General features: G+C 34.3%; 5 protein-coding genes across 6 annotated transcripts; 3 read left to right on the forward strand and 2 right to left on the reverse strand.

Annotated features, from left to right (window-relative positions):
- LOC106650540 (46 kDa FK506-binding nuclear protein) lies at nucleotides 1-2,194 on the forward strand. Its single transcript, XM_014368604.2, has 4 exons — nucleotides 1-160; nucleotides 323-412; nucleotides 737-1,790; nucleotides 1,870-2,194. Exons 1-4 carry the CDS (start codon nucleotides 151-153, stop codon nucleotides 1,949-1,951), a joined length of 1,236 nt encoding a protein of 411 aa, XP_014224090.1. The 5' UTR covers nucleotides 1-150; the 3' UTR covers nucleotides 1,952-2,194.
- A 2,425-nt stretch (nucleotides 2,195-4,619) lies between these two features.
- On the reverse strand, nucleotides 4,620-18,067 carry LOC106650581 (oxysterol-binding protein 1). Of its 2 annotated transcripts, XM_014368686.2 has the most exons (11): nucleotides 17,021-18,067; nucleotides 14,688-14,753; nucleotides 12,798-13,003; nucleotides 12,431-12,690; nucleotides 12,024-12,213; nucleotides 8,543-8,865; nucleotides 8,179-8,447; nucleotides 7,701-7,977; nucleotides 6,829-7,208; nucleotides 5,694-5,914; nucleotides 4,620-5,619 (listed from the first exon to the last, which is right to left on the reverse strand). In XM_014368686.2, the coding sequence occupies exons 1-11, from the start codon at nucleotides 17,212-17,214 to the stop codon at nucleotides 5,477-5,479; spliced, it is 2,529 nt and encodes an 842-aa protein (XP_014224172.1). In that variant the 5' UTR covers nucleotides 17,215-18,067; the 3' UTR covers nucleotides 4,620-5,476. The 2 variants fall into 2 exon arrangements, with proteins under 2 accessions (XP_014224172.1, XP_014224173.1); XM_014368687.2 differs by lacking the exon at nucleotides 14,688-14,753 and having other exon boundaries at nucleotides 17,021-18,066.
- A 407-nt stretch (nucleotides 18,068-18,474) lies between these two features.
- LOC106650401 (E3 ubiquitin-protein ligase CHIP) lies at nucleotides 18,475-21,145 on the forward strand. Its single transcript, XM_023462481.1, has 4 exons — nucleotides 18,475-19,802; nucleotides 19,886-20,084; nucleotides 20,150-20,481; nucleotides 20,553-21,145. Exons 1-4 carry the CDS (start codon nucleotides 19,686-19,688, stop codon nucleotides 20,793-20,795), a joined length of 891 nt encoding a protein of 296 aa, XP_023318249.1. The 5' UTR covers nucleotides 18,475-19,685; the 3' UTR covers nucleotides 20,796-21,145.
- A 365-nt stretch (nucleotides 21,146-21,510) lies between these two features.
- On the reverse strand, nucleotides 21,511-25,175 carry LOC106650568 (GPI inositol-deacylase). The gene is made up of 9 exons (XM_014368664.2): nucleotides 24,852-25,175; nucleotides 24,591-24,759; nucleotides 24,300-24,514; nucleotides 23,783-24,226; nucleotides 23,441-23,706; nucleotides 22,922-23,365; nucleotides 22,452-22,865; nucleotides 22,003-22,371; nucleotides 21,511-21,934 (listed from the first exon to the last, which is right to left on the reverse strand). Exons 1-9 carry the CDS (start codon nucleotides 25,011-25,013, stop codon nucleotides 21,676-21,678), a joined length of 2,742 nt encoding a protein of 913 aa, XP_014224150.1. The 5' UTR covers nucleotides 25,014-25,175; the 3' UTR covers nucleotides 21,511-21,675.
- Nucleotides 25,176-25,448: 273 nt separating this feature from the next.
- LOC106650571 (putative ankyrin repeat protein RF_0381) lies at nucleotides 25,449-27,300 on the forward strand. Its single transcript, XM_014368666.2, has 2 exons — nucleotides 25,449-25,937; nucleotides 26,011-27,300. Exon 2 carries the CDS (start codon nucleotides 26,012-26,014, stop codon nucleotides 27,161-27,163), a length of 1,152 nt encoding a protein of 383 aa, XP_014224152.1. The 5' UTR covers nucleotides 25,449-25,937; nucleotide 26,011; the 3' UTR covers nucleotides 27,164-27,300.
- Nucleotides 27,301-27,397: the final 97 nt, after the last annotated feature.

Below are 27,397 nucleotides of genomic sequence, written 5' to 3' on the forward strand. Positions count from 1 at the left end.
TATTCCAGACGTGACGACTCGAGGCCTGTTCAGACCAGAACCGTTCGAGACTTTGTTGAAGCCGCATCTTTCACTGTCGACTAACTTGGTCGATTATCCTCTGGGAAACCTTTTTTTTATTGTGCACATTTTAATACAAAATCATTCAAGATGTTTTGGGGTAAGTTAAACAATAATTTATAATCTTTGTAAATTAAAAACTACGTTACGTTATTACGTTTTACACGGCTTTTTGATGAAATGCCGGCACCACGTGTTTGTGAACAATGGCGGATGAACGATTGACGGTTAATAATTTTCTTTTTCTTTTTTATAATTCCAGGTCTTATTATGGAACCAAGCAAGCGTTATACGCAAACTGTTGAGAAGCCCTTCCATCTTTCGATGGCCAGTTTGGATGCCACAACAGCCTGTAAGTATAGCTGTCGATCAATAATTTTTTGCTTTACTTCTCACGAAATTTACCGGCGCTTGGCGTTTGTTTCAACGCCGAGATTTACTTTTTTCCTACTACAACTATTTTGAGCGTAATAAAATGCATATTTAGTACGTTAAACTTTCGCTAGAAAATTAACACACGTGGGTCAAATAACCTTCGTGCCGGTATGCAGGATTAATAGTGTTGTATTATTGACCATATCTTATGATAGCCTCATATTATATATTATATATTGTATATTATATTTTATCATATCATATCATATTATATATTATCATTAAATATTATATATTGTAGCTGGCAACTTTGTGCAAGTTATGATCTGTTATGATGATCGTAATTATTTGTTGTGCACTCTTCAAAAAGATAAAACATGGCAAGTACCTTTGGACTTGAATTTTGAACAAGGATCCAAAATTTCATTTACCTGCAATGGTGATGGACATGTTCATTTGACTGGCTACATCATTCCTGATGACGAAGAAGATATGATGGGTGCTAGTGATTCTGATGATGAAGAGGCATCTGAAGACGAAGAAGCTCAAAGACAAATTGCTGAGCTACTTGGTAACAAAAAAAGGAAAGCCATTAATGGTACCTCTGAACAAAACAAGAAATCCAAAGTTGAAATTGAATTGGAGGAAGAAGACTCTGATGACGACTCTGATGATGATTCTTCAGACCTCGATGAATCAGGATTGATGGGTGCTGAAGATGATCAGGCATCTGATGATGATTCCGATGAAGATGATGAAGAAGACGATGATAGTGATGATGATGATGATTCTGATGATGATGATGAGGAAGATGATGATGAAGAAGAAGAAGAAGAAGAACAACAACAACAACAAAAAGTGCAGGTGAAAGAAACCAAAAATCAGAAACAAAAACAAAACCAACCAAAAAATAAGCAGAATCAACAACAAAACCAGAGTCAAAACAAAGACCAAAATGCCAAGAATAAAATGGTAAATGGTAAAGACTCGCACCAAGAAGAGCAGAAGAATAAGCAGCAAAAAAAGAACAAGGCTGAAAACAAAAATGAGAATGGCAAAGTTGAAAAACCTCAGCTAGAGGTACAGCAGCAAAAGAAAAGAACAGTTGAGGGTGGAGTTCAAATAGAAGAACTGAAAGCTGCTGCCGGTAATGGCCCTGTTGCCAAACCAGGAAAATCAGTATCAGTATATTACAAAGGAACATTTAAAAATGGAAAAATGTTTGATTCCTGCACCACTGGTCCAGGATTTAAATTCAGACTTGGCAAAGGTGAAGTTATCAAAGGATGGGATGTTGGTGTCGCTGGAATGAAAGTTGGAAGCAAGAGACGTTTAACAATCCCACCAAAAATGGCGTATGTACATTTTGATTGAAAGCTATAAGTGATTTTCCTTAATATTGACTTCCTATTAATTGAAAACTGTCTTTTACAGATATGGTGCTAAGGGTTCGCCACCAGTAATTCCTGGAAATTCTACTCTCTTCTTTGATGTTGAACTCAAGGCTGTTCATTGAAGTATAAAAATCCTAGTTAAGTACTTTTCTTTAAAATATTGTCTTAAATATTTTTAAGAAAACATTTATTTTACAAACTTGTTAATGTGAAAGACAACTATCAATCTGTACAGTAGAATGCAAATTATACAATATTTCATAGATTTACTTCATAATGTAATTTAACAGTGCATGTTTTTGTACGTAGATTGATACACAATTTATAATGTACAAATAAATAATTTTATACGACTCTGAAATGGATACCGTTGATTGCCAATCACTTTTATTCCAAATAACTCTCAGCTTTTCACACAGCAGCTTGAAATTGAAGGAAGCTAAAAATCTTTCTGATTAAAATATGAGTTAAATAAAAAGATTCAAATTGAAATGGGAAATAACTACCAAGCAATAAAATTAAACATTATTTATCTCGTCTACTTGACTTTATTAAAGCATGATTAGAATTATTTTAACAACTGCTGTTAGGTATATTATTTTATTATGTTCCAAACAGTTACTATAGTGATAATCATGTTGAGTCATTACAAAAACAATGGCATCAAAAAATATATCAAAATAAATTTAAATTGCGCATAAAGATAAAAACAATATTCTGATACGTATAGACATCTGAGTTGATATTATTCAGAAAATTATATCATAACAATCATTAATTTTGTAGAATTTTATTTATTTACACTCAAAACTAATCAGTTTTTTTAGATTCAACTTTCTCATCATCAGTCTTATTAGTTTTTTTCCATGAAAAAGTACAGACACCATTATTACATTCCTTCACTACCTCTGGAGCGCTTTTATTTTCTCCATCTTTCACTTGATCTCTGTACCAAAATTTCAAGAGTAATGGCTGAATCAAAAATCTGAAGATCAGTAGTAGAACTGGTCCGATAAAACAGGGAACACACACCATCTTGACGAAATTTTAGATGTATTGATGCGATTTATCAATGATTTTTTTCAACGATTTGCTTTCTTTTCTAAAAAATTTAGCTTCAAATTGACAAATTTTCGTCCAGGATATTAGGCTGACACCTGCGATGACTATTGATTTTGACTTGGCGTGTACTGAAGACGATACGAAAACGTATGAACTGTATCACTGAATCATCATTCAACGAATAGGTACTACTTGTAACACTAGAGCATCTGAACGATAAGGAATTGAGAAATCATCTGATGTTTATAATGCTCATTATCGCTGTGCAATGTACCTACAATTAAATGTCGCGTCGCGAGTGAAGTAACAAACATAGTACGTACTACGTAGTTTCGATAGAAATTGTGACAATTTATTGGTTATGATTCTTCACTAATGAATTTGCCGATAGAGTTACCAACAAGCGAGGTAACACTTGAATTATTCAAACTGTGTTAAAACATAATAAGATACTCTTCAATAACGAAGGCAAATAATTAAATTAAATACCATTTAAAAATTATAATGTAGAAATAGTGAAATTATATGAGAGTCAAAATTCAAAAATAACTTTTTTAATTGAAACTCTCGAGTATATTGGGATGCGCGATGAAATTAATGAAACAAAAATCTTATCAAAAGAGCGTCGGAAAACATTTCAAAATGAAACTTAACGATGAAAAAAACTACATTCAAAGAAGGCTTATAAATTAAACATTTTTTCAAAATGTTCGTTCGCACAATCTACGTGCAAAATTGCTGAAAATTTCCAAAGAAAAATGAACATTAAAAACCTATGTTATTATCCAGATAAATTTTAAAATTTAATTACCTAAATTTATTTTTTATTATTATTGTAATGTGTACAGGTATTTATAATATACTTTTAATAACCTTTTAGTTTCCTATTTATAATATATTTATAATAATTAAAATTATTATACAGCCTAAAACATAATTTTACATCATTGCATTCTATATAAATTTTTTGCAATCATTTCATCCAACAACAATTATTCCAACTATATGTGCATAATAATAAATTCTATCTCGTATCGATAACGCAGTATCAAGAACGTTTCTAGTTTTACGTAAAAACCACTTATGACATCACGTTATTTAATATATACTTTTCTTACACTATATTCATTTTGTAAAACAATCTGTTAACTCAATTCTTCTTCAATGTACATCTGTGTTGACTTAGACTATAAATCATTTACCAACACATGTATTTTTACTTAAAATTCTTATTTCAAAATTGTAAGACTTTATATAATATTATAATTATCAACAAATAACTTCCAAATATAGACCAAAAATTCATTTTAGTTTATCCAATATCGCACAATAAGCTTTTGCTAAATTAGTAGTTTGGAAGCTCATTCAACTAACCAGATGTAAACTTCAGTTTTAATGCAGCTACAAATAAAATCGACCAATCTTCTTTTCTGAATAAATGGAAAGACTTGCAATAAAAATAAATCATATTAAAAAGTTGTAAAAAAATTTGATAAAACGATATTTTTTTATTTAACATTTATATGTATAAAACATATTGAATCATTTTAGTATTTAAAATACATTCCGTGAATTTGGAAATTTTTTAATTTAGATTTTCTAATAAAATTGATAGCACAACAATTTTAAATGTAGTGTACTTTGCATTTAGAAAATCAAGCTTATTTGAACCCAAGTAAAAAACTTAGTTCAAGTATATTGAAAGATTAGTAAATAAAGCTATAAAAATTTTAACTTTGAGTAATAATCATTTTAATAAACTTCAACAAACCTATTCAAAAATTATATTTAAGTTACAAACGCAGCTCATAATGTACACAACTTCGAATAATTTTTTTCAGAACTTGAGCTGCGGTTCAAATTAAAAAGCTTGCGATTTCAAAAATATAGAAGCCCTAGCGTGAGTTTCAATGGGGTAGCTTTTATTCTCATTTAGTACACAAATTAATTGGCATTAATACTAAATGAGAAAGCCTAGCTTTACTACACTCTTTAATGTCAAGTCTGTACAATTCTCGCAGTGATATTTTTTAAGGATTTATCCTTAAAATTAATTGAAATATTTTTTGAAAAAATATATATTAAGTGTAAGAAAGAAGTCTTGAATAGTAAAGAGACAACGAAAGATTGACTTTTTTACAAGAAAATCATAAATAATCGTTGATATTTCATGACATTTAGTGTACATTACTTTTCAACTTCTTCATTTTTAACATCACTCATAATAAATTCTTTCTATTTAAATAGTAAATATATTCACTTCTCAAATCAGTTTGTTTGGTGCAAACGTTCATAAAAAAATTAGCCCTACTATTGACTCGGTTTTGATTGAAAAAGCAGTGAATGTTACGCGCGGCTTTGCAGCGCAGTTGATCCGTCCGCATAAACATGTTACTAAATGGTACTGTTTTTTGAAACATACAATCTATGATTTATTGAAGCGATAGTATCGCAATATCGGGTATCACTGAGTTTACGTCTTTTAAAATGTTTACATTAGCAATTGCTGGGCGGTACATGATTGCATGTCGATTAAAAAAAAGTTAACGAATCAACACATGTATGATTTTTCAATACGAGCTGAACTAAAAAATGTTCGGACACCGTGTCCAGTCCTGTTTGCTCTTACAGTCCCAATACTGACCGCTGTACATGTGGCACAAACTGTCCGTGAAGTGATCGTGTTGTTTTTTGAACCAGATCGGTTCGTATCCCGTGTACGGTATACCTAATTGAATAGTAAAATTAGTTATCATTGCGTCAAAAGTAAGTTAATTGTTTTCCCCTGATTTTTGTACATACCTTGTGCGGCTAGTTGTTCTACTTCGTTTTCACGGGCCCTGCGTACCGCGCGTTGTTTTTCTTCCAGACGTAGTTTTTCGGTATTAGCTTCATCCCATTGACCATTTTCCATGAGACGCTGATCTGGACGCAGGCGCGAATCCGTCGGCGCCGTATTGTCCTCGGGTTCATTTAGCTGACAAGCTAATTCCGTAAAGTAATAAAACTTGTCGCAATCTTCCCTGTTATAAAAAAAATCAATTGATTACAAGGTGTGTAAATACTAACGTTTGAAGCTCCAATTTAACTTGAATGGATTACAATGCTATTCTCATACTTTCAACCAACTATTCAACCAACCCTCACAGCTAAACAATAATAAATATGTAGAGTTTTTAAATGCATTATTAACCGTCATCCAATCGAGTAAACACACTGTATACTTTCACGTCTTGTTCGAGATTGTATTCGTCAAAGTTTTATTGTACGAAATTGAAAGAAATGTATCTACGTGTGAAATAAGTAATTTGATTTTTAACTTGATAATTTTAGTAATTGATGTAAGGAAATACTGAAGCAAAAGTAAAATGATAATTTTCGAATGAATTTTTTGCGATTCTCATTACAAATTTTTTTGAAAAGCAATGTAATACATTCATTTTTTTTCAAGGCTCTTGCAAAGCTTTTTACAAAAATAATTAATCTAATTAATATAAGAGCCATTGCGATTATAGATCGAATTGAACCCTCTTAGAGCCAACTTCATGTGAGTACAACAAATATTTTAGTGTCATCTATATACGCCCTCTATAGTTAATAATATCTTGATTGATTATTATTTTCAAAATATTTCCATATATTAAATTACATACTAAGAGTTCCATGCGCGCGTAGCGCGCACATAGATTTCTAGTGGATATCTCAAAAACCGTATTTAAACATTTTCATTGCGGTCTAGCTTCAGTACTTATTTAAAAAAATCCTTGATAATCCATTTTTTTAACTAAAATACATTTTTAATTAAGTAATCAAACCGATTTCTATTGATGTGATGAACCATATAAATAATTTTTTAACATAATCGGCGAGAAATAAAAGAATTATTACATCCCCCTGATTAAAACCTGGGTAAATTCGTATAATAAGATGTACTCACGCTGGCATGCGTCGTTTCCAAGCGCAAACATAAGGGCCGGTTTTGTAAACTGGATTATCGGGACTACCCGAAGTACTGATCACTGGAGCAATTTCAATCTTTGTATCCCAGGTACCTTGAATTACCCACTTGACTTCTTTTTCGGCGTTCATAACGACACCTTTGACTTTTCTCTGACTGTCTCGAGAGAAATAGGAATAAGGTATGTATTTTAGATGGCACTTGATACCCTGCTTGTGATCAACTATGTCCATGTCACCGCTCTGATCAACCCAAAGCTTGCCGACAATGATGTTATGCACAGTCGTTGTAACTTTGCGCCACGTGTAGTGACTCTGACCATTTTTGAATTCCAGATGTGCCGTGCCAAGAGGAATGATCTGTTATAAAAAAAAAAACAATAATTATTAAATGAATGTTCACTTACACTCGCATGCATATGGAATAAAGATGATAAGAATTCATATAATTCTAACAATAGTTCAGATGCAAAAGTTCGAAGAGTTATTATTGTCACAATCAAATTTCATTTTCAATTAATTATCTGGTGTGCCTGTTGCACTGGCTAACGGACACACAAGTAAACACACAAGTAAATACACATATGTGATATGTGGGTTTTAAAAACATGAATGAATGAAGTCTTTAATCGTTCATGTATTTTCTGAAATCTTTAAAGTTTTGCTTTTCAAGAGTTTTTTGGTAAGATACTATTTTTAATAATTCTTCTGAAAATTGTATAAAGTCCAACTGCACACTATTTTACTTTATTCCAATTGTTGTTATTCATATCTTCGAACAATTGAAGTTACGTTAGCAGTAAACAAAACCGTATTGACAAGCGTATCGATTAAAATCGTGGATTAACTCACCTGCAAGTACTTGCCACGAAATTTGGACGACATGGTGAACTCCTGCCAACATCTCCAGGCACGGCCTTCACAGTACTGGGCGACCATCGGCGGATGATGCGAGACTTGCTCGGACACAGCGCGCCAACCAAGGTCGTCGGTACGATCGCATTCGTACGTTTCGCCGAGAAGCGGATTGAACGGCTTACCCGTGCGCGAAGCTGTGGTCGAATAGGCCGACACTGTGAATGCAGCTACGTAGGCCATCTGCTCGCAAATATCCGTACACTCCGCAGCTCTGCGTATGCATGACACAAAAGTACAAACATTTTAAATACAGCGTTATTATTCGCGCTTACTTGACACGCTGCAGCAACGCGTGCACTTATGTTATACAGTCCAAGAAAGAGCAAGTCACGTCAAGTATTCGATTTTTTTTCCTGCAGTTTCATCGAAACCTTGGCGTATACGCGGTAAAATATTCCGAGAAGATCGTTACCTGTCGAGAATCTCCGCGTATTCATAATCCTCGGTGAGTCGCTGGAGCATACTGAGCGGCTCGGAAAAATTTACAGGCATCGGTATCTTAGACAGCTCCTTGCCAATGCAGTTCTTCATTATGCTCCAGAGATTGAGCGGATACTCGGGTTTGTCGGGGACACGCGTGCGTCGCTTGCGCTTGACCACGGCCGTCGAGGTCGGCGTCGTGCTCGAGCTCAGCCCGGACACGCCAACCACGTTACTGCCATTGTTCGATTGCCAAGCCGTCTATCGTAAACAATAAATCGATTTATTAATTTTTATGAACGAGCGAAAACCAATCGAGCGTAAAGATGAATGCGGAAAGTTTCGTAAAAACTCACTGCGTCGACTTCGCTAGTGCCAGTAGGGGATTTAGGTACCAATTGCTGCTGTTGCTGCTGTTGCTGTTGCTCGCGCTGCTGTTCGCTGGTCAAAGAGAGATACGAGTCGGATTGATTGGTCGAGAGAAGATTGTTAGGATCGCCTTCGCTGGACGAGCCATCGTCACTGGCCTGCGAATCGTTGCGCTCGCGCTCGGCTCGCTCGACTGCTTCCTCCTCGGCCGGCTGCAAGCTCAGTGTAAACGTGTCACCGCTCTCCTGCGCGTCGTAGAATTCCGCGTTGTCTTCGTCGTCTTCGCTCGGTGACGTGTTCGCTCCAACGTCTACAATTGAAAATGAAAAAAAAGTAATGGCGATAATAATGACAACAACAACAAAACGATAATTCTCGCGATGCCTCGATCCACAAATGTTTGTTCGCGGAATCGATTAAAAATTAAAGAGAGCTTTTGTGATTGCAACTAATATCGAACCAGATACGATAAACAAAGCTCGTGTGTGACAACAATTAGCGCGACACATCGGCTGCGCGACTAGCTTCTGCTGCTGCTATTCGCATTGAGCAGATAGCGATGACTCGCGTCTTGAGCATAATGAAATCGGCGCGCGAGAGAATATCCTGTAATACCGAGACGAAAATAATAATTTGCACTCTCATTGCAACTATCGTAAGATTAATCATACTGTACAAAGAAGCTAACGCATTGATAAGTTGCACAAAATATTTGTCAAAAATTATATACCTTTGATATCATCTACCAAAGAAAGAGGAAGAAAGATAACAAATACGCATTAGTGAACAGAAACATCGATAGCGGCATAATGATGTTCGATGGGTGAAAAAGGAAGATACGATAGTAACGACCCGATAAATACAAAGTAAAATAAATAACTAAAGTAGCCGAGAGAAATATTGTCCATGTCACATCGATAGTTCGTGTGTCCTTATACGCTGGTGCATCTATACGGGTTAACGATTGTGTGCAAGTGTACGAGCAAATGTAATTATTAGATACCGCGACAACTGGTATAGAGTAGCAGGAAAACTGGCAAGAGCCACAGAAACGAGAGATAAAGTTATAATGCATGCAAAGAGATAGTAGCAGCTTCTAGATTTGCTACAAGTAGACAATAACTCGTGCGACAGTTATATAAATGTATATACATCTCACAGAGAAAGAGAGTGCAAATTGAAAATGCAGTAATTGGCAAGAATTTTCAGAAGGTTAAATGTTTATTTATAATCTATAATAAGAAACCACTCGTCAGCTGTATACGTTTAACTCTGTAACGAGCAAATACTCGCTCGAGGAAATCGTAATCGAAGGAAGTAAGCACGATAAGTACATAATATATACCCTTATCGATCGATTGTAAATAATTTAAAATTTTTCGACACAGAAGTTTTATCGAATTTTCGTTTCAACGACGTTACAGTGTCACTAAGATCGAAGGAAACACAAATAAAATTTGCAAAAACATATATAAAAACATGGTGAAAAATACGTTGAAAATCAGAGAACATTGAACAATCATATGTAGAACTGCAACTAAACGTAGCTAACCTTGTCTGATAATAATCATTATCGTATTTCGCTCTTAACAGCTTGATAAAATCCCCGTTGGTATATGTATACGTACAATTGTGTATATATGCAGAAGTACTAAAGTTTTAAATTACTCTTAATGGCAATGGAATAAAAAAGCCTGCAATGATTTTTTACTTGGTGTTGAAAAACATGGAGACGCATTACTCATTACCTTTGACCATCGTCACAGTCCACTTTTAATCATCATCGTCATCATCATCGACGCATCTTCTCGAGTAATTATAGCATAAAAATTATACAATATCATCATGGCCAAGTTGAGAGCTCGATTGATTCATAAATGTATTCTCCTAACCTCTGCTTGGTGTAAACAATCGAAATTAATTCATCTCGCATTTGGTGAATTGTGAGCATTAAAAAAATCACGAAATAAAGACCGATCCACTTGCAAGTCGCGCGTCGATCAGCATACTCTATATAGTTCGCACTTTGCTTTGATTACACTTCATAAATTTGTCCGATTACTCACGCGAAAGTTGTAAATTACAGAAAATTTTGCCAAAGTCAAATACAAACAAACTGACAAATCACATCAGAGTTATTTTTGACAACAACACACACTCACGCACACACAAACACACAGTATGTATACATATATCAACAACAGCAGAACCAACATGAGTGTTTTCCGTGAACGATATTATATCAGCTGTACATTTTCGTATTGTATAAACTGGATGGTGGAGCAGACGATATCGTATCTTGCGCGCGCTCCTTTGTCAAGCACTGCACATATTTTGTATGCAATCGCTAAGCTTTTCAGTACACTCGGTATTACAGATATTTACTCCGCGAGCGAAGTTTACGCAAACAGGATAAAAACATTCATGAAACCCGTGCCTCTCTCTCTTGTTCTATATAGAGAACCCAAGTATATATAATACGACAAGGACACCTGTACCTACGCAAGAGGCGAAACGCTGCTGCTGCTGCTGCTGCTGCACGCACAAGAGAGAGATGACGCAGACGAGAGCGCACTGCCTGTGCCGCGCTACTCTGCTTTATATATAGAAAACTGTACGAGACTCGTTATGTATGCGTACGCGATATGTATACGTGCACTGAACACGGACACACGATTTCGCGAGAGCACATGCACCGAGTGAGCTTCGGACACGACGAGACGGAAAGTTTCGCTCTGCAGATCGCTGCCATCTGATGGGCGGATTCGACAAGTCTCAAAGCTCGCTCGCGCGCGCCTTTACCCCTAGCCAAGGATGGTATTACAGGATACGAAGAATATGTCGAGCTTGCAATGCTGATTGCGATAATGGGCGGTCAGCGCCGCGCGTTTGAAAAAAAGGGCAGAGCTTGCGAGCTTTTATTAACTCGACGCACGCAAGCTGTATTTGTTATCATTCGAATAGCCAATTGGAATCACGATACGTTGTAGTAGTTGAGGAGACGATTGAATCAACGATATTCATCGTAGAATTTCAACTAATAAAGCTTTTCGTAAAATGAAAAAAGTTCAAAGCGAAGGTAAACGGAACGGCCTCAAGCCCTAGAAGTTGCAGACGATCGAGCTGATTAGCACTGTCGGAATTTTATTTATTTAATGCACGTTTACACGCGCGTATAGGCAAATGTAACCGGAATTTAGGCTATTCCAAGTACCGATTTATTCAGCAATAATGTAAAAATTGTCTCGGTACGCTGCCCGATAATTAAATTAAAAGAACGCGATGAATTATTATTTACGAAAAAACGCAGTAGCGCAAGTTTTGAAAATCGATCGCAAAGACGTTCTCTAAGTGGAACGCCGGCGCGGTAAGCTCGATTACTCCGAGTATACATGTATACGAAGAAGGCTCATGAAAGCGATACTTGGTTTTTTTTTTGCTTTTTATCGTAAAAATATGTATACTCACGGCTGGATCGATGCGACGCGAGCGCAGGAGGTGGCAGTGCGTGCTGTGCCGCTTCCTCGAGATGCGAATGCTGTCGTGCCAACTGCTCGACCATTTTTTCGATGCGCACCTTTTGGTCGCGCTCGTGCTGCAGCATGCGCTTCCACTTGGGCTCCTGCTGCTGAGCTAGCGTCAGATACTCGTCGCTGGACTGCAATTGGCGACAAAAAAAATTGCATTAACAGAAAAATGACTCGCGTTCGAGTAAATTATGTGAAACGTCGTTGCTCGAAACAACTTTTAACGACGCTATTTACAGCTCAATAAAATAGTAATTTGCGAAGCTACATTTATCGACATAGCCGATGCATTTGAACGCATCGACACGAATGCGTTGCGATAGTTGTAAAGAATAAACGTATCCGCACCTTGATCATAGCGCTAGCGGCAATTTTGAACTGCGCCGCTTTCTCGTTGACGACTTTGATCTTGGCAGTGGCTTCGGGACTCAACGCTTCGAGGGTCTCGAGCTCGCCAAGGGCTCGCTGCAGCATAGTGCCGCGCTTCGTCAGCAAATCGTTCCAGTTCTGCAGCGTTTCCAGTTTCTTAGTCAGATCTTTGATTTGCGTCGAGACGTGTCCGTCGCCCCTTTGATTCTCGCTCTCCTGAAACTCGTCTTCTTCCTCTTCTGATGATGGCCAATCCAAGCATGTAAGTTAACGAGTGCCGATTATTCAAACGGAAACGACGAAACACCGCCACGTGTGCGATTATCGTTGATTTAAAAATATTTACCTGTTTCCATGGCTTGTATAGCTTTGGCCTTGGCGAGTTCGAGTGCGGTGACCCATTCTTGGCGCTCGACCTCTGTCGCGGCTTTGATGTGAAACGTTTGGGTGCCGCCGTTACTCACGACGAAGGTACTCGCGTCGACGGTGTGTATGAGGGCGCCGTGCAGCATTATGGTACCTCGACACGTGTGCGACATTTCTCCTGGATTTCTATTCGTAAAACAATTATTCATGACATTAATTTTTTTTTTATTTTTATCCACTCGATATCATATTAATTCATTTGTTTTTTCGATAAGATTATAGATACAACGAGTAGTCATGGAAAGAATTAAAACGGTGAGAGTGAATACCATGTGTTATTAACATATAATATATTTATATATCATTTTTTAATTATTAATAAGAATACAAACAAACGATAGCATAGAGTTTATGTAAATAAAGGCGTAATATATATTGTTAGCAGAAAAAACCCAGCACCAAAATTGATATCTATTAGTTGCTCGTCGTTCATGACGTATTCGTGTGCTTATTCGCGTTCTTGATGAGACAATACCAATGAGGGATCAATTTCGTTGAAAGAGAAGCAGAGAAGATTCGATCCATTCATTGTGTATTTATATTAGTCAGTATGTATACATGGATTACTTCGCTATTTTGCGCACTCATGCAAGAAATATAGGTCCACTTGTGAAAAAAGCCCTACGTAATAACATTTCTTTGAAACTTGATAACAAAACATAATACTATAATAAGCTCTATCAACGTTTCACACCGTCTAAGTTTTAGTACTGAAAAAGTCATCTAATAAATGTATTACAAGTGCTCTAATACTGTATATCGATGACGTCACTGCGAAGCTTCCACGCCCAAAAACTGTTACGTGCCATTTGGAGAAAGAAGGCCTTGCCAAAAGCCAGAAGCAAACGTGATGCACAGTATAATATAATAGATTTGTTGAAAGTGTTAATTTCTTAAATACATCCAGGGCAATATTTCTCCGGGATACTTGCAGGATATATATTTAAATATATCGAATCTTTGTTTATAGTGAAAAGGTTAAAATTACTATAAAAAAAACATCCCCTAACTATTTATCAACGATATAAAAACAATTTAATATCTAACATGAACAAAAACTTGTTTTAATGCAAAAAAACTTTGCGTAACTACGTGACTCTAAAGTATAACAACAGCTGCAAGTGCAAGGTGGTATTAATTTAAGAAAAAATTGTATGTAGGTTCTAGTTTCTTTTTTTTTCAAACTAAGTATATACAATATGTTAAGTATAGACGAATAAACAAAACATAAAGTTATGCAAAATAAAACAATGAACATGAAAAATTCCGACAGCGGATAATCGCAAAAAAAGGACATAACAATGCTTCACCTTTGCGCAGTGATGAAAATGAATACCAGATCGATAATATGATGCGAGAAAAGGAACAGAATCACCCATGAATAAAATGAAATTAATCCAAATGATATTTTTTTTCATTTAACAAAATTCAGAAATGTATACTGCTCAACAGTCCCAACACCAAGCGTTTATCAAAATCTACTTTTGCTCCTGAAACTTTAATCAAAACAAATCGTTCGAGTTAAAATAATGTTGATATACCGATGAAATAGTAATGCTTTATGATAAGAAAATAATGAGATGAAAAATAAACTATACAGAGGCCGTTAATAAATGTTAGAGTATGTTCGATGTATTACATGACATGTAAAATAGTAGCAAATCGGTAGATCAGAGATAAAACAGATGCAATGAATAATAATTATTAATATAATGGAAACAAAAAGTCGGCATTATATAATTTTTGTTTAAAATTGTAAAATTGCAAATTTGTTGTTTTGCGTTTTGTTTTTTGGAATTGTGCTACTTACTCGGAGGCTCTGCCAGCTCTCCGCTTGCGTCTCGTCGAAATCTTTAGACCCCCCGTCGGTTCGGCCCTAGACAGTCCACAAAAAGAGAAAAACAAAACCAATAACAAACACATGAGAGAATATGAAATCCCATTTTTCTTAATTTTTTTTTTTTTATAATTAAATTTTTTTAATTATTGTCTTTGTTTTTAAGTCGATATCTGTGTCTCTCTTCGTTTTTTCTCCTATGACCGCATATTTAAATGCAGAAAATGACGACGCTTTTGTATCAAGTCTGAGATTTTTCGCATTTTATGAGAATAAAGATAACGACTAATTTGTGGTGAATCATGATTGATATTGAATGCTTTCTTTGTAAATTTCAAGAGAATTGATTTATATTTTTTTTTTTACTTTCACAAAGATCGCGCAAAATTTGACAGTTAATGAACGAATGAATCGATGTCGGATAAAAATAAAGTGAATAAAAAAGGTGCTTTTACTGAACTGGCAGAGCACACCAAGTAAGAGAGAGTTTAGACATGAATAAGTGGACAAAAACTTTTTTTTCAATTATTTTTCAACGTTCAAAGTACATAGAGTCACTTTTAACGGTGCGCTAATGGTGCGATACGAAACAATAATTGAATTGTTATTTTATATATAAAATCCATTCATGAAAAATCATTGCATATTTAAAAAGATCCAAGTGCTTACATCTTAAATAAAATAAAATCAAATATATTCTCGCAAAAAAGTTGCGTTATAATGTTATTGTTAAAAATTTTTTTCAAAAACAACATAATTTTTTACATGTTAACATTTTTCGATTATGCACCCAAATTAAAGCTGTGTGGAAATAATGCAAATGAAGGAATGTGCATCATGTAATCATTATGATCTGTTAAATTTTTTTTTTTGAAAATTTTAACTGAATGTGTTTAATTTAGTAATGCCTACTTTGGGAAGCTTGTGTTTTGCCTTTTTTATCCTAATACATAGCAGATTCTTTTTTCAGATCACTAGCTCAGTAATCGTAACTAGAACATATAGGTAACTACTTTATACTAATACTTTTACAGGGGTATAGTGTACAGTAATTAGTATATTACTAATATTTATAAAAATATTTTTCATAATTTGTCAAACTAGTATTATGAAGTTGTTGATGCTAATCCATACCAGATTTTTATGTAGCAAGTAGAAACATTATCATTTATTTTGATTCAAATAATATTCTGAATAAAAGAAATAACTGATAATCGTAAGTTGCTTAAAGAGCAACTTGGGTTTTATCCAAGGTTAGATACATATTAAACTGTAACACTTTGACATTTGTCGTCTGAACATTTTCAATTCAATAATATAATTAAAATAACTTCAAACATTTAAAATCTATAGTCATTTGCCCAAAAATGTATGACTGATATTACTGAAACTGTACTGAGCATCCAAACAAACTTTCAGGAAATAAAATATATTTTCATGTACTTTTCTATATCATTTTGTATTCTGCTTAGACTAACTCATGTATAATTTTGAATTTGATTCAGAAAACTATAAACTTTCAATTTTTCAATTTTTGTCAACCTTTTAAAAATTTTTTTGTATTAATTATAAAGACTGTTGATAACTGAAATTAATTACCATTGGAAATGTTTGTCACTTTATTGTTATACATGGTAAGTTTTTTTCTGATATGAATTTCAAGCTCTATATTAGTAACTTGCTGTTAACTTTTATTATGAACGATAACGAAATATTTATTACTAGATTGTTACATAGTTATTTTTCCATCATGTTAGTACTAAACAATGTTAATTAATGTACAGGTGAATAGAAGCTATAATTTATGAAATTAATTTTCATCGTATGATTTTAAAGTTTTGTAATAAAGAATCTGATCAAATTCTGATCACACAGATTAAATAAAATATTGCATTCAATGGTATAAAGTTAAAGTTTTGGCAAAATTCTGGTTTTTAAATAATCTTCTACACTTCCAATGGTGAACAATATAATTATAAACGGTACAGCAATTCAGCTTTCAAATTTGAAATTAGTCTATCAATAGAAACAACTAAAATATCATTATTTTTATTAAGTAATTTTATGAAAAACTGTAAATTTAAAAAAGTAATAGTATACTGAATTTTATGTTGATCAAAATCTATAACTTCAGCGTCATATTATATTCATCTTTAAGAAACTTAATACGAATCATCAAAAATGCAATAAAGAAATTCTGTTGAAATGATATCAACACCAACTGTTGCTTGTAATTCTATAATTTTCTATTTATAATAAGAAATTGAAAAGAATACCATAAAAGTGATATTGATATAAGTTTGTACCTGTAGTAAGAAAGCTTGCCATCAGAAAGAACGAACCACCTCCTTTGATAGCCCTTAAGATAGTTAGTCCACTTAAAGAGCCAGCCCTTCTTGCCACCAGCATTTTGAAGTTTGACATCGCTCACAGTACTGGGAGTCGTAGAGGCAATGTTAGCAGCTAATGATGCTGCCAAGAGAGTGTTGTTAGCGGCCATAGTGTTGGCCGTTGTCTTAGATTGTCGTCTTAATCGTTGCAAACGATTATTAGCAAGGGCTGTTGCTGTCGTTGCCGCTGCTGTTGCTGAAGCTAAGGCAGCAGCCGACGAAGACGAGTTCGAGGACTTGCGCTTTCGTCTGGGCCAGCACCAGGCGTTGCTACGCCTACGGCGCCTTGGGAGCTTGACTCTTTCCTCCAGCTGACGAGTCTGAGAGCTCGAGGTTGCTGCAGTACGAAGCGCAACGTCGAGTTGTGCGTTTGCAGCTGGACGTTTGTCTTTGACACTGTACAAGTCTGCACTGTTGCGCGATTATTATTAGCTCTCTCATGCACGCAGTTGACATGAACGCGCGTGTATGTGAGTGTCGTTGCAACGATGCTCGTACCAAGTCACACACACTCATTAACACGCTGCGAATTCTTCATTATTTGGCAATTGTTGACGTTTTCGAACGTGCCTTCTTCTCGTAGAGGTCCCGCACTCGCACGCACACTCATGCAAATATGTAAAATAGAAAGATAAACCTGCGTATGTAACTCGTCGACTGGAGAAGCGATCAAGTTTACAATTAGCTGAAATCCGCAACGAGTGGTGTGCAGCAACAGCCAACAACGACGTGGAGTCGCGGGTGCGCAACTCCGTTCGGACACTCCGCTGGTCTCTACTTTTTCTTTTGCAAAAGTAACATATGCGTGTGCGCCTGTCTGTGCAGGTAGTATACCTATATGTCAGTGGGAATATTATATAGATCAGTGCCGTGTAGTACACCAGCAGCCACTGCAGGCGCTACTCCGCGCTGCTCATGCCACAAATAATGTAATCGTCATATAGTACTACATACACACATGTATATAGCAGCATATACACTTACACTATCAGCCAAGACGACGACGACGGCGAGCGGCAGCGGCGCGACTTACTGCTATACGACAACTTATATGGCAAAATTACGTTTTTACAATAATAACAATAATATATGCTGCCGTGTGTTTCGTATACCTGTCCGAAGCACCAAGTTGTATATCTATATATGCATCTCTGATTATTGCTACATTACCCAATGACGGCGACGACGATAATACATTATATTCTTTCGAGTATAAACGGAAATACAAGAAGATAATGCCGAGCGATTTATTGATAATATAAGCTGGACGTATACACGCGCACGCAGATATGTAATATTTGTGCCGCGTTGCTATATATGCGTGCAGATGACGATTGCACTATTATCAGATAACTACTTTATCAACGATACTCGAGACCGATCGTTCAGAATTTTCATTTTCGAGCTTTCTGTTCAGATATTAGTCGGTGACAAAGTGACAAGCAGACAACGCATAGACAGAGAGACGTTTTACAACTTTTAAAGGGAAAATTTTTCATAGAGCAAATGCACTTTAGGTTAACAAACGCGAATTTTATCATGATAATAACATTATTTTAGAATTTACATTCAAGGTACTCAAATTGTGGAATAGAGCACATCGATTCGTGTTCTTATTTTTTCTCGAATGATTGACCGCCTTAGATATGCAACGATACACTGTCAGTCCAGTAACGATAATCAAAAGTCACTATTTTTCGTAGATCTTGTTTAATTATTTTATCTGTACCTATTAAAATTGTGGCAACTTTTAAAATGTCGATAACTAATTGAAATGACGATCTGTTTTATCGTGCAATCTTTGATATAGAATCGCGATCGACACAGATGGTTCTTATGCATAATTGCGTAAATATAATTTATCTATTCCAATAACAGATTATTGATATAAATTCATCACGGTAAATACCTAATACTTTTCATATTGCTAGACAGCGAGAGATTTTAAAAATTACGCTCTTCCATGCAGTGCACCTTAGCACGACGCACGTCAGCAGGTCAGCTGATCCTCCGCATATAAAGGTAACTGGAAATCAGCGCCACGTTGGTGCGGCCAAACTGACAGCTTCACAGTTGCAAACAAGCAAAACGACGGACAGTGCAAAATAATAGAGCTTCTCCGTTATCGACAATACTTTTATATACTGCACAACACACGCATTATTGCGTTCTGACGTTAGCATTATAAGTTAATAAGTTGAAAAAAGGCACACACGCTTTCGGGCACAATTAATGCGCAAAGAATCGCACGGGCTCTCGTGTGTACGTACAAGTGAAATATGATATGCCCCGGTATCAAGATCTAGCAGCATTACGCAGATTTTATTTTTATATTTATCGAATTTAACTCTTTTACAGAGCTCCGATATTCTTAACTGCTTGTGTGTGATTTAGGCATAAGCAGGACAATTTTATAAGTGCTAGTGTTCCACGAGAGAGAGAGAGAGAGAGAGAGAGAGAGAGAGTTGGAAAAGCGCATTTCGCGACACACGGCATTTGTTTTCTTTTTACTTATACGCTCTTTTGATCCCGAAATTTTAGTTACAAACGCTTAGTTAATCGTCAACCACACTTTTTAACAATGAGTAAGATGTATTCAACCGCTAATCTCAGCGACAAGGAGCTGAAAGAACAGGGCAATCGTCTGTTCAATCTTCACAAATTCGAAGACGCTGCTAACTGTTACACAAAAGCTATCGTAAGTTTTTTTTTCGTGAAAACACGATTTCTTGATCATCGACTGCAGAACAGTAATCATGACACTTTTGTTTCGGTTTTTAGATTAAAAATCCTAATCAAGCACTTTACTTCACAAATAGAGCCCTTGCATATTTAAAACTTAAAAGATATGAATCATCATGCCAAGATTGTCGAAGAGCTTTGGATTTGGAGCCCTGCCTTGTTAAAGGTCACTTTTTCCTTGGGCTTGCTCTACAAGGATTAGAATTATATGATGAAGCCATAAAGCACCTACAAAGAGGCATGTATTATAAACTTTATTTATGAATACATTCAATTAACTATTGGAACCCTTTTTACTTTTAGCTGTTGACCTCTCCAAAGAACAGAAACTTAATTATGGAGATGATATGACAAGTGTTTTGCGACAAGCTCGCAAAAAGAGGTTTCAAATAAAAGAAGAACTAAGAATTTCCCAAGAAATTGAACTTCAAAGTTATATTAATAAATTGATTATTGAAGATGCAGAAAAAAGTTTAGCAGAGCTTAAACTAAAAGAATTGAATGCTAAAGATAAAGGAGAAGAAATTTTAACAGAAAGTAAACTATCTACGCTTCAACAAGAAATTGAGGAAAAAAGAGATTCTGCTCTTACAAGGCTAAATGATTTATTTGCTAAAGTTGATGATCTACGCAGGGTAAGAAACTTTTTGTTATGATACGTTCCTTCTATAATTTGAATAACGTTTTATTTATTTGATTATTTAAGCGACGAGAAGTCCCAGACTACTTATGTGGCAAGATCAGTTTTGAAATTTTGCAAGAACCTGTTATAACTCCCAGTGGAATTACTTATGAAAGAAAAGATATAGAAGAACATCTTCAGAGAGTTGGTCATTTTGACCCAGTTACCAGAGTAAGATTGACTCAAGATCAACTTATACCTAACCTTGCTATGAAAGATGTTGTTGATGCTTTCTTGCAAGAAAATGAATGGGCTCTTGATTATTAGATATCACAAAAGACTCAATCCTGAAAGATTTTCCTCAAAAAAGGATTATATTTTACTATGTACTATTGTAAGGATGTGCTGAATCATGTTGTAAAAAGTGTTTAGAGACTATGTTAATTATACCTTAACAGAATTAATAATATTTTGTAGACATTTTTTTAGTGCTGTGAAATTTACGCACAATTATTTTATTATTATTCAATCAATCTTCATTATAGATATTTATCAACAAGAGAATTTATCTTCTTGATTTTGAGTTTGGTTAAATACTTTAATGCATTAAATCACTGTAATATTTTATGACATTTCAAAAATTTAGAGATGAAAAATAAACTTTATTTATGTACAAATTTTATGATTTATAATTCAAGTTTATTTAACTTATTTCTTCACTACAATAATAGATCATTGATATAAACTCAACATTTAATACACAAAATTTGTAAAGTTTATATTCTACATTAAATGGTGAAGGTTTACATGACTGTCTATTTTAATATTTTCAAATTATAATAATAAATTGATTAACTATGGTTAACAACGGTTTGGTAAAGTGTCACATATAATAATTATATGCTAGCAACATTTTCCAGGCTAATCACAGTCTGTTGACAAAATTAAGCTAAACTGAAAAATTAGTAATAGTAACATGATTATATAACATTGAAAAATTGTTTTTCTAATAGACAAAACAGAAGAAATTATTCAGTTCCAGTTCTGTTTGATAATTTGTATTTAACATGTAAATTTATTACAAAAATTATTGTATATCTTATATCGTGAAAATTAACGCATTTTGAGCTTTTTACAGGAATAAAAATTGTTCTGTAAGAAACTTGACTTAGTCCCTATGGTACAATTACCTATGGTAAAACTGTTTTCAAAGAAAATTAATTGAAATTAATACCGTTACGGCTGCAAGACATGGTGGGAAACACCAATAATAATTGGCTGCGTTAGGGGTAGATGAGATAGCAATTGCTATCCAACCTAAACAACGTAATAACGTTGCTAATGACTTAGTTTTGTAAGAATTGACTGAAGTAGGTATTTTTACCAATCCAGATATGCCACATGCAATCATAACAATCCAACTGTATAAAAAGATTGGGTCCTCTGTATTCAACCTAGTACTAAAACTAAAAAATAATGAAATTTTTTAAATAAATTTTTTCAATAATGTTTATAAAAATCATATTTATCTTACACAAAGTTTTTGGCCCACACGAGTACTGATGGAATTGCAGGTATAGCAGCAAAACACCAAAAAAGAAACAGCAATACTTGATTAATGACATTTTGCCTTATTGAATCAGTGGTTTCATCATCATCCTTTTTTTTTAATAAATTGAAATATCTAAGAGCTACAAATAATAATCCTTCCAAATAATCCTCATACATTCGAGTCAATTTTAAAAATTGTAAAAATATTGAGAGGATCATAGCTAAAGCTCCACAAGTTGCTGGTATCATTGACAATAATATACCAGCAGTAACAATTTGTAACTGATTGACTAGTCCACCAAGTAACCATTCTGACCAAGTTGTAGAAAAAGTTATGGCTCTTGCTAAAAATCTGTTTGTGAGTTTTCATTTCAGAAATATTTTAGTACTAAGCGTAATTAAAAACTTTATCATGTAATAATATGAAAGTACCTGACTGCAATGTTATGTGCTACTGATCCAAAAAATACTACACAGCAACAAACTCCAACTGCCATAGAATGAAGAATAGCTATTCCAACGCAACACTCGATGATCAAATTCAAACTTGAACAAAGAATCATGGTGATAATAATTATTGCAGCCATGCTTGTCTTGTCTTCATTATAGTAATCAATTCTTTGACCTAAACTTAGTAAAAGCAAACCAATGGTAATTGGATAAATGAATGTCCACCGATCTCGCACTAAACAAGCTATTCTCTCAATAATATTGGCTCTTTGTATGTAAATATCATATGTGCATGCAGGATCCAAAGATAATTTAATCTCTGCATTTTTTGAATTCATAATCCTCAAACGCTGAGAATGTAATGTTTGTAGTTTCATGGTCCTTGGAGAATTATCGCTGAAAAAAATATAAATTAAACTCATTGCTTATTTTTCATAGTAAAAATTGCTTACTTTTCACCAAAAAATAATGTTTGACCAGCATTTTGAATCCATGGTTCCATTAGTTCTAACATTGAATAACGTTCCATTTTACTTTCTGAACAATTTGAGTTTTTCATTTCGACATTAATCACATCTGTTACACCGTCTAATAAAATATTGTATCTTAAATGTCCACGTTCAGATGACCAAGGTTTAAGGTTTGTTAGTCGTTTAAGCCTGGACGATCGCTGATAAGCATCAACTTCAATTATCTTGTTATCATCATCGTCATCATCGTCATCATCATCGTCATCGTCGTTTCGGCGTTGAGCTTGCATAGGTATTTTTATAATTACATGAGAAACGTCCAAATTTCGGACTAGATTTAAATCTAAATCAACTGAAAACTTCCAAGGCTTTCTAGTTAATCCAGGTACTACTCTAGTATGATTTGATAAATTCCATGCTTTTGTGCTATTTGAATAATCAACAAAATTATTTTCATTTTCATAACTCTGTTTATAATCAATGGGTCAATCAAAAACTTACCATCCTCGAGATTCTGATGCAGAACAAGCAAAAATCCAATCTTTGGATCTCAAATTAATTGCGTTTACTGATAGAGTATCAACCGGTGTATCTAGTCTCATCATTAGATAAATTACTGCTGATTTTTTTGATGCACTTTTCAAATAATCTTTACTGCTCCAAACATATTGCCTTTGAAGTTTTTCAATCCACTCACCATTTTCATTTGATAATTCAACTTTTTCTGCATAATTTGTTCTGGGCCAATGTTTTTCTTTAGTTCCTCGCTATAAAAGGTAAAATTATTTTCGAATATAGATAGAAGTTAGATTAAATTATGAATTATCAAAATAATATTTTTACCTGTACAAAGTGCCAATTGAATGCTTTTAATCTAGTCTCAATATTGTCAGTAATGGCTGGAGGTTTCTGTGATGTATCAACACAATCAAAAAGAGATCTTACAATATTAAGTATTAATTGTTTACACCATAAAATACATAAATGATCAGTGGATCTCCAAACACCAGGAATACTTGTGGTAAGAGCATTTATATCTGCATGTTCATCAATTGTTTGAGAAGATGGTACAAGTATGTCTCTCGGTCCGCCTCCAATAGAAATAACTGTTGTTCCATTATTCTTCAAATCTTTTATGTTACTTATTATCGATTGGTAATAGTTGAGAAAAGTTAAATCTGGATATAAAGATGGTTTATTTGGCGTTGCAAGCATTATCAAAATACTTGCTACATTGCTACTTATTTCAGGCACTGTCAACAAAACTCCTTTGGCTATAATTCCTCCCTGTAAAAAGAAATAAGACTTGCATAAAACTTTACAATTAAATAAGTCATTGATAGTTAAAATTTAAACAAACCATGGAATGGCCTATTAAAATAATATTATTTGGTTTACCCTGATACAAGGCAAGAATTCTTTTGATACATTTGGCAACAAAAACAGTTTCTTCTTCTAATACTCCACCGTATAGTGCTGAATATTCTTTTCCAAATGACACTGTAAAGTAGTCAAAATGAAAAGGTGAGCGACTTTTCAAACTTTTTCGCAAACTAATTGACGCCAGTGATCGCACTGAAACAGTTTTGAACAAATTAAAATCAAAATGATGAGCAAAGTTTTTCTTTTTTCAAATTCAAACAATCAATACCTTGCTCATGAGAGCCAGCGTTTCCTGGTATAAACAGAACGGGTATTCCATTAAAGTGCATACGTCTAAGACGTTCTGTTACGAAACCCTCGCCATAGGCAAAAAGTCGATACCTTGGAAAATGCAAATCTTCCGGCGAATCATCTTGTTTTGAACTCAGACCTATCCGCTAATTAAATGATTTGGTCGTTAAGTTAATAATAAAAGTAAGCCGGGTTCTTCAAATTTACGAGTGACAGATCAAATTAAAATTGTACAAACCACATATTGAGGATATTCAAACATATAAGTCATATCACAAGTATTTTCTTCATGATCCGTAAGATATTTCGCTGCACCGACGATGTAGAGCAAAAAAACAAACAACGAGATCGACAGCAAAATGAAATAGACCACTGGTATTTTGAACGATGAAAAATTCATTTTCAATGGGTTTATTTACTTTTTTTATAAATTAATAACGTATCGAAATCAGCATAATAATGTTGAATGAATTCGCGTCAAAGAAATTCAAATTAGAATGTAAAAACTCAAAATGCGAATCTGTCATGCTGTTTCCATTGAAGCAGACGAAATATTCCGTATTTATGTTAACATTTTTTTCGATTCAAGGTTAGACTGCAAATACACCTGCCTCTGCGGCCTGCGCTTTGCACATATCAACACCAAGATTATGACGTTTGCAACGCGGGGATGATAACTAGCGAAAAGTACTAGAAGTGTCTATAAGACACATTCGAAAATCCCTATGAGCTGTCAAGTGCTGTGCGTGCGAGTTCAAACTTCAAAGCAACTGATGTTTGGCGCGCAAACAAGTGCGGGTCGAAACGCGCCGGCAATTCTAGGAATGAATTCAAACGAGCGGCAAGCTGCAGAAGTATTGTGAGTCGTAATAATTAGAACTTTCTTTGTGAGAAAAGTAGTTATACCGATTTCTTGTCTTGACATTAAAATTAGGGGTATACTATTTTTTAATAAACATAAATAAAAAGGACATGAAACTAAGCTCTTTTTTTGTCGTACCTAGACAAAGAAATGTAAATATTATCACCATTTGACCTTTACGAAAATACACTTGAGTTTTGACTTTGAAGTCCGCTAGGGCTATGTTCGTAAATCAAGTAGTTTTGTCTACTTTAAAAGAAAATTACACCAGTGTCTTATCATCATTCAGTGTACACGAATCGTTATTTTGCATCACAGCAATACATCTTTATATAGTTTATGAGGTTTTGTTGCCGCAACCAATAAAATATATCGTTACATGTTCAGATCAAAGGAAGAAAGAAAAGATTTCATCCATTAACGTTCTTTCCTTGGGAATTCGTAAACTCAACTAGAAAACAAGTAAGTTAATTAATAAAATCTAAATGTTCAACAGCAAAAAATCTCATAGTCTATATAATTATAATTTTTTAAGAATGGAATCGGACGATTTCAAGTCCAACAAGTACGACTACCTGGACACAATCTCTTCTGAAGATATTATAGAAGATATAACTTATATGATAAAAAATGGAGGTTCTATTAACGAACCATTTGATTGGACATTTCCAAAATTGAAAGGCTCAACTCTGCTTCATTTTGCTGCTTCTAAAGGTGACACTAAATTAGCTTCGATGTTGATTCATCATGGTGCAAGCATTGCTGTTACAGATTCAAAGAAGACTACTCCATTTCATATTGCTTTTGAAAAAGCTTATATTCATGACAGAGAATTGGATCAGTGCTGGTTTAGAGATTATCAATTCTCAGGTAACCCAAGTGATCCTTATGGATTAACGTTTTTTCATTTGTACAGTGCAACCAATCAAGTTGACATGTTAGAAGTTTTATTGAAAAGAAACTGTAAAATTGATATGGCTGTCAAAAGTTATTCATTTTTTTGGCCTGGATTTACAGCTTTACATTTCGCTGCCGCATTTGGGTGTAAAAGATCTTTAAAATTTTTAATTAATAAAAATTCTGACATCAGATTAAAAAACACATTGGGACAAACTGTTTTAGATCTAGCAGTTATCAAATTATTAGAGGCAACCTCAGCTGATCCTTACACACTCAAAATAACACATTATGATTACGAGATAATAGAAATTATTCTTGAAAAATTTGAGCAAGACAGAATCACCAACCTAGGAAAAGGATTAACTCTTTTCCATTTAGAATGTGCCAAAGGAGAAAATAAAAGTTTACTAAAAAAATTAATTAGCAAATCTAATATTAACGTCAATGAGATTCTGCCAGCTGAATCACCAATTTGGGCTGGATTAACACCGATAAAAATAGCAATACTTCATAAAAATGATCATGTAGTTTCATGGCTTGAAAATCATGGAGCTTACAATCATACTAATGATGTAGATGTTGTTGAATCAGAAATTTTATATACACGACGTGAAGATGAAAGTTCCAAAAGCACACTTAATCAAGCAATCCCACGAAGAAAAAATTTATTTAAAAAACCCAAACATCTAAAACCTAAACTGAAAGCAGGATATCGAAAAAGTAAAATTAAACGAACAAACAAAGAGCATCTTAGAAGAAAATTTCGTCCCATTCATTTAATTACATAGATTCAAGATTGTAAAGAGGAATGATGGATACTAATGATTTTAAATGAGAACTGAGGTAATGAAATCAATCGAGTACATTGAATAATATACTTATTTTTTGATAGTTTGATGCTTTTTGCATTTAAGTATGATGATGTTATTTAACACATGATTTTTAAGTGCTATGTAAAAAAAGTTTATCATAATCAGATGTTAACATTTTATAGATGATTTTTTGTTTTATTTACTGTTTTT

The sequence above is a fragment of the Trichogramma pretiosum genome, unplaced genomic scaffold (assembly GCF_000599845.2).
Source record: "Trichogramma pretiosum strain Unisexual culture from Peru unplaced genomic scaffold, Tpre_2.0 scaffold3, whole genome shotgun sequence".
NCBI lineage: Eukaryota > Metazoa > Arthropoda > Insecta > Hymenoptera > Trichogrammatidae > Trichogramma > Trichogramma pretiosum.

Bases quoted from the DNA above. Each gene is read 5' to 3' on its own strand.
- LOC106650540 (XM_014368604.2), top strand. The intron at 413-736 runs GTAAGTATAGCT...TATATATTGTAG, and splicing joins TTTGGATGCCACAACAGCCT to CTGGCAACTTTGTGCAAGTT. The intron at 1,791-1,869 runs GTATGTACATTT...TGTCTTTTACAG, and splicing joins ACAATCCCACCAAAAATGGC to ATATGGTGCTAAGGGTTCGC.
- LOC106650581 (XM_014368686.2), bottom strand. From the start codon at position 17,214: ATGGCCGCTAACAACACTCTCTTGGCAGCATCATTAGCTGCTAACATT. The intron at 12,691-12,797 runs GTAAATATTTTT...GGCCATCATCAG, and splicing joins TATACAAGCCATGGAAACAG to AAGAGGAAGAAGACGAGTTT. The intron at 8,448-8,542 runs GTGAGTTTTTAC...TGTTTACGATAG, and splicing joins GCACTAGCGAAGTCGACGCA to ACGGCTTGGCAATCGAACAA.
- LOC106650401 (XM_023462481.1), top strand. From the start codon at position 19,686: ATGAGTAAGATGTATTCAACCGCTAATCTCAGCGACAAGGAGCTGAAA. The intron at 20,085-20,149 runs GCATGTATTATA...TTTTACTTTTAG, and splicing joins CATAAAGCACCTACAAAGAG to CTGTTGACCTCTCCAAAGAA. The intron at 20,482-20,552 runs GTAAGAAACTTT...TGATTATTTAAG, and splicing joins AAGTTGATGATCTACGCAGG to CGACGAGAAGTCCCAGACTA.
- LOC106650568 (XM_014368664.2), bottom strand. From the start codon at position 25,013: ATGAATTTTTCATCGTTCAAAATACCAGTGGTCTATTTCATTTTGCTG. The intron at 24,760-24,851 runs GTTTGTACAATT...TCATTTAATTAG, and splicing joins TTGAATATCCTCAATATGTG to CGGATAGGTCTGAGTTCAAA. The intron at 24,227-24,299 runs GTTTGTTTAAAT...TTCTTTTTACAG, and splicing joins TTTTAATAGGCCATTCCATG to GGAGGAATTATAGCCAAAGG.
- LOC106650571 (XM_014368666.2), top strand. From the start codon at position 26,012: ATGGAATCGGACGATTTCAAGTCCAACAAGTACGACTACCTGGACACA.